Here is a 5940-nt window from a genome sequence, read left to right as displayed (position 1 = left end):
TTACCATTTCCCACTTTTCTTCTTGACCACCACAGTGCTGGCCAACCATTCGGGGTAGAAGACTTCTTTAATAGCCCCAGCGTGCTTAAGCTTCGCCACTTCGTCCCTAATCGCATTGGCATGCTCTTTCGACGGGCGACGGGGTGGTTGCTTCTTGGGAGTGATGGCTGGGTTGACATTGAGGTAATGGCAGATGAAGGTTGGGTCGATTCCGGGGGCATCACAGGCATCCCATGCAAACACATCAATATTTCTTTTAAGGAACTCAATCAGCTCCTCCTTCTTCTGAAGGGGCAGCTGAGCCCCTACTCGGAAGAATTTCTCTGGGTCGCCGCCGATAACCACCTTTTCCAGATCTTCACATTTCGTCTCCTCAGCAGGATTGTCAGGGGGCGAAACCGGGCTCTATAGTTGCTATAAGTTCTTCTCAGCAGAGGCCGAGGACTCTACATCGAGCCAATGTGAGACAGCCGCTACTACGCACTGCCTCGCCGTGGGTTGGCAACTGCGGATTTCAAAAACTTGGTTCCTCGACGGGAATTTCACCTTCTAGTGCAGCGAGGAAGCAATAGCTCCTAAGGTGTGGAGCCAGGGCCTACCGACGATGGCCGTATAGGGGGAGTAGATGTCCACCACGATGAAGTTCACCTCCACTATCTCTGGGCCGGTCTGAATAGGTAGCCTAATCATGCCCATTGGGATGACAAGCTTCCCGTCGAAGCTCATTAGAGGGGAGTTGTAGGGCATCAAATCCTCTAGTTTTAACCCCAGCCCTTTGTAGAGGTCGGGGTACATAACCTCGGCCGCGCTGCCGCCATCTACCATCACTCTCTTCACATCGTAGTCCCCGATCCTAAGGGTGATTAGCAACGCATTGTTGTGGGGCTGAATGGTCCCAATCTTGTTTTCCTCCGAAAAACTCAAAACGGGACGAAAGTTCATTCTGGCCCTCTTTGGCCCTAGTTGGGACTCCTCGGCAGGCAGTTGAGCCACCGATAACACTCGTGCAGGGCGCGTGCATGTTCTCCCTGGCGCGGCCACGATTATGTTGATCGTTCCTGCCGGTGGCCTCAGGGCAGCATCCCTCTTGGCTTCTTGATGGCCTTGATGACCACTGGAATGATGCAGAAGGTGCTTCAGCTTTCCTTCCCGGACTAGCTGGTCCAGGTGCTTCTAGAGATTCTTTCAGTTCTCTGTGGTATGGCCATGGTCTTGGTGATACTGGCAACAAAAATTCTGATCGCGCCTCGAGGGTTCCCCTGCCATCTTATTCGGCCACCTAAAGTATGGCTCGTTCTTGATCTTCTCCAAAACCCGATGTACTGGCTCTCGGAATACGGCGTTGATAGCCTTTGCATTGTTTGTTCCGGGTTGCCCTACGAGGTCCCTCCTCGGGCGGTTGCTGCTATACTGGTCCGACCTGAAATCCCTCCTCTCTTGAGAGATAACCTTCTCTTTTCATTTTCCCTGCAACTGGTCTTCCTCCACTTGTTTGTATTTGTCGATCCGGTCCATCAGTTGGCGCATACTGGTGGCGGGTTTGCCAGTCAGAGACTTCCTCAGGCCGTGATCGGCTGGAAGACTATTTTTAAAGGTGATGGTGGCGACATCGTCGAAATTATCCTCCATCTCGTTGTATGTCTCCCAGTATCTGTCCAAGTAGGCCTTTAAGGTTTCTCCGTCATGCATGGATAACGACAACAAAGCGCTCAAGGGTCGAGGAGCTCTACAGTTCGTAACGAAGCGGGAGCTGAAAGCTTGGGTCAGTTGCCTGTACGAATCTATGGAGTTCGTCTTAAGACCATTAAACCACCTCATCGCCACCGGTTCCAAGCTGGACGGGAAAACCCTGCACATCAGCGCCTCATTCCTGGAATGGACAACCATCCTTTGGTTGAACTGGCTCACATGCTCTACGGGGTCTATTTTACCGTTGTAAAGGGCAAATGTGGGCTGCTGGAACCGCCGAGGAAGTATGGCCCCTTCTATGTGATGCGTAAAAGGCGACCTGGAGAGCTGATCCAACGCCTTGCTCATGGCATCGTTTCCCAAGCCCCTAAGAGATGGGCTTCTGTGTCTACGCCTCCGGTAGTGTTCTTCTTCATGGGAGAAGGTCTCACTTGGGGGAGTCCTCGATCTTTGTCTATAGTCGTCATCACTTTCATCGTCGGAGGGCGCGTCAAGCCTAGAACAAGATTGCCTTTGTTGTGCATGGTGCAGCTTTCTCTTCAAATTGTCTATTTCTCGCTGCATGGACCTCTTATCGTTCTGCTTCTGAGACATATGGCTCCTGACTTCTTTTGGTTGCGGGGCCCGGTTGTTGTTTTGTCTCTGAAGCACGTGGCTGCCCGCGCGAAAGTGGCTCCTACTGGTTTGAGCGGTGTTTACGCTTCCCTCTCGAAACCTTCCATTCTCTTCATTTCGATCACGTTCGGGGTTAGGGAAGTTACCCTGTTGTTGGGATTTGGCTGGTTCGGGCTGATGGGCGCTTGCTTGATGAGGGCCTGATCCTACCATGCCTGGTTGTGGTCCTTACTAACACACAAGTTCTTCCCACAGACGGCGCCAATTGTAGGGGGCGGGTTTAAGTGCTCCTACTGCTGGACGAAAGGTCTCAAGCCCAACTGACCCAATACAATAAATTTTTAGAGAGTGGGTTTAAGAACTAGGTCCTAGTCTGAACCTCAATCACCGGGCACGGTTAGATTCGGGCCGGGCAATAAGGAAATGGATTAAAGTATGAAATTTCTGTCCTCGGGCGTTTCGTCCAAGGAACTTAGTGTTCTTCTTCTTCTACTAGGTTACAGTGGTTTTCAAGACCATGCAGATTGACGCTGCTTTCTCCTTTTTCTCTCTTCTTCCTCTTTTTTGCGCGATCCCTCATTCTTGGAGGGTCTCTCACATTATATACTTCTTTCCAGTCGATCTTGACCCTCCACCTGTTAATTGTGCAGGTCATTACTCGAGTGCTCGTCCCATCAACCACCTTCCCAAGCCCTCTGTGAGTTGCGGCAACCAAGGCCGCACTGTTCAGGGGTCCTTTCCCCATTAATGCGGCCAGAACGTTAGTTGGGCGCATTCAATTTGGAGGTGACAACTTTTCCTAGAACTGCTCCTACACCATACCCCCGTGTGCGTCCTACTGTACTCGTCCTTTCTTCGGGGAGCGCTCTGGGAGGCTGCCTTTGAGGGCGTGCCGTTCTTTCCCTCCGGATTTCGGAATGCCGATGACAGAATCGTCCTCGGCAACATCTCTAGGCCGTTTGGACTTTCATTGTACGTCCTCGGACATTTTCCTCTCCTCGGCGCGGGCCTTGGGCCCAGTACGAGGTGGGCCGGGGTCGCTAAGTTCTTTGGCCCCACAGGAGTAATACTAGGGAAACACACATTCTCACACCCAATATGTTAAAGGAAAAATGGAATATAAAACAAATGTCAATTTAGAAATACTTAATTAAAAATAAAATAAATGAGGATATCAAACCAAATATAACATAAAGAAACTAATAATGCATATTTAATGTCATAGAATCATCATCAAATTTTGGAAAATGATAGGTTGCCAATGAAGAGAGAGAGAGAGAGAGAGAGAGAGATGGTAAAGAAAAAAAACAATACAAAGTAATAAAGAGTAGATAAAGAAAAAATAATCAAGTGTCATTAGTAAGTGTTAATTGGAAAACAAAGAGACTATAAGGAGAAGTAAAAAATAAAATAGTTACGTCCATACAGAGAATATTAAAAACTTTATAGTATAGTAAAATAAACCGTTACATTCACTATAAAAATTAAATCAATAGTCAACAATTAAATACAATCATGTACCAAATTTAAACTTAAAACTAACCAAAATTTAATCATGGAAACCATATTTCCTATCATAACTAAAAAAGTAATGTTCTTTAGTAATAATAAAAATTGCATAAGAAATAAAATATTAAAATCCTTTTTTTGACATTTCATTTAACCTTTTATGTGTATATATATATATATATATATATATATATATATATATATATATAATTTTCATACACTGTTATTTTTTAAAATCTAATGAACGATGCTACTTCTCATTTAACGTCTCTGTTATACAAATTATTGGTTAATAAATATATGATAATGGTAAGAAGCGTTACAAATGAGATCATTAAAAAAATGATAAAATTAATTAGCAACTATCATTATGAAGTAGTAGTTTATGCGCATCTAAAGAAGTGGAATATATAAAGTTTACTTAAAGGTATATGTAAAGATTCACACACACACCATGGGCAAAGCGCGTGCAAAACATTACTTTAATTTCTTTGTTGTGGTACCATTTGATCCAATCTTCTATTCAGTGCTCCTATGTCATAAAAATCCACTTAAAAATTTTAAAATTCTTAATCAGCGAATCCATTTGAATCTGTAGGCTACAAAGAGAACCATCCAATTCGAGTAGCTTCTTGGAGTACTTGTACTTCTTGTAGTTCCACCAAGCAACCTTCGAGCATTTAATGTAGATGAGGTAGGAGCAACTTCACCCTACGCTTGGGCCAACTTATTATCAGGGTAAAATCAAGTCCCATTTTAGGAAATGAGATTCAAATGGAGCTCAGATGTTAAAACATAATTGTGACTCAGGCTCACTAGGAAATGATACAATGCTCATGAAGTTTTCCACATTATATCTCATAGACCTTCTCTATTAAACTGCTATCCTTTTTAGCCTTTTAACTAATCCTATTTCAGGGTATATATATATTGTGGTGGCCTGGCTCAATAACGCTTGACTCTTGGGTCTGGGCCCCCAATTTATTTGTGTGCTGGGTAGGGATTATCCCATAGTGGGAGGCCCAAAAGATGGCCCTAATTGCTATGGATGAGACCTCTTGTGTTAAGTCCCACGCTCTACTTTCCCTGACCCCCGGGAGGGTTCAAGCTCATCCTAGCAAGACTCCTTGACCCTGAAGCTATGTTTTTCCTTATTTCCCTCGTGTCTCCCCCTGCCCTAAATTTTCCCACCCTTTATTCATACCCTCCTTCCCCCTTTTATAACCTTCCTTTAGTGGGTTTGTCATGATGAAAGGTGGTCTTGCCCAAGCAGGTGGGTCCCCCTCTGCACAATATTCCTGACTAGATAGGACCCACTGCACAATCCTGAAAATGACCCCCTTGGAACTTGCACCAGATGCTAGGTAATGTTCAACAGGCGGATTCCATGGCTCACTGTTTGGTACTATTCTCAATATTGTTTGGTTCGGTTTTTGGATGGGCCAGGCCGATTTTAGGGAGTAGGCTGTGATTTCGGGCTAGGCCTTTGTTCATGGTCCATATATATGTCCATCCCAAACAAGGGAAGCCCCTTAAATAGTAGTATGGATTAGCCTCTAAGCATGGGTTCTCTATCAATTCATACACTACCTACAGGATAAGGATAAAGAAAGAGGAAAACACTTAAGATTTTACATAGTACTTGTGATCAAAAAATAATTCTTATTTATAGGATCAAACCTATGGAACTTTTACATATAAAGGCAGAGTTCATGAGAGGTTCATAAACATTACAAAAAAGTAGAAATTGAAATGACCCAAGGATTATGCCAAAAGAATAATCAAGCATAAGCTTACATCATCCAGGGCCTTTGCAGCTGCTTTGATGTCTTCATTAGCAAAAACATTCAGCTATTCTAGCACCTTCTTCACATCATGGTGAGTGACAGAGAAAGCATTCCAAAATCCATGACATTAAGAATAGTAATTCTCAGTGGTGACATGTATGCATCCTCAAATGCCTTGACAATGTGTACACAGGTGCATCGCTTCTGCGGAGACAATCTTGACTAGCAACTACTGTTGGCAATTTCATAATGTCATTGATAGTGATTTTACATATTTTCATTTGACATAACATACTCAAACCTATAACATTTTCCGAGAAGAAATAATTCTCACAACTCA

The 5940-nt window shown here is 44.3% G+C and overlaps 1 protein-coding gene across 1 annotated transcript; it reads right to left on the bottom strand.

The window, feature by feature from the left end:
* LOC126689841 (uncharacterized) lies at positions 1-942 on the bottom strand. Its single transcript, XM_050385015.1, has 2 exons — positions 600-942; positions 1-356 (listed from the first exon to the last, which is right to left on the bottom strand). The coding sequence occupies exons 1-2, from the start codon at positions 940-942 to the stop codon at positions 1-3; spliced, it is 699 nt and encodes a 232-aa protein (XP_050240972.1).
* Positions 943-5940: the final 4998 nt, after the last annotated feature.

Source organism: Quercus robur, chromosome 6, assembly GCF_932294415.1.
Source record: "Quercus robur chromosome 6, dhQueRobu3.1, whole genome shotgun sequence".
Taxonomy (NCBI): Eukaryota; Viridiplantae; Streptophyta; class Magnoliopsida; order Fagales; family Fagaceae; genus Quercus; species Quercus robur.
The sequence above is the reverse complement of the archived record's forward strand: the minus strand, read 5'-3'. Positions and strand labels throughout refer to the sequence as shown.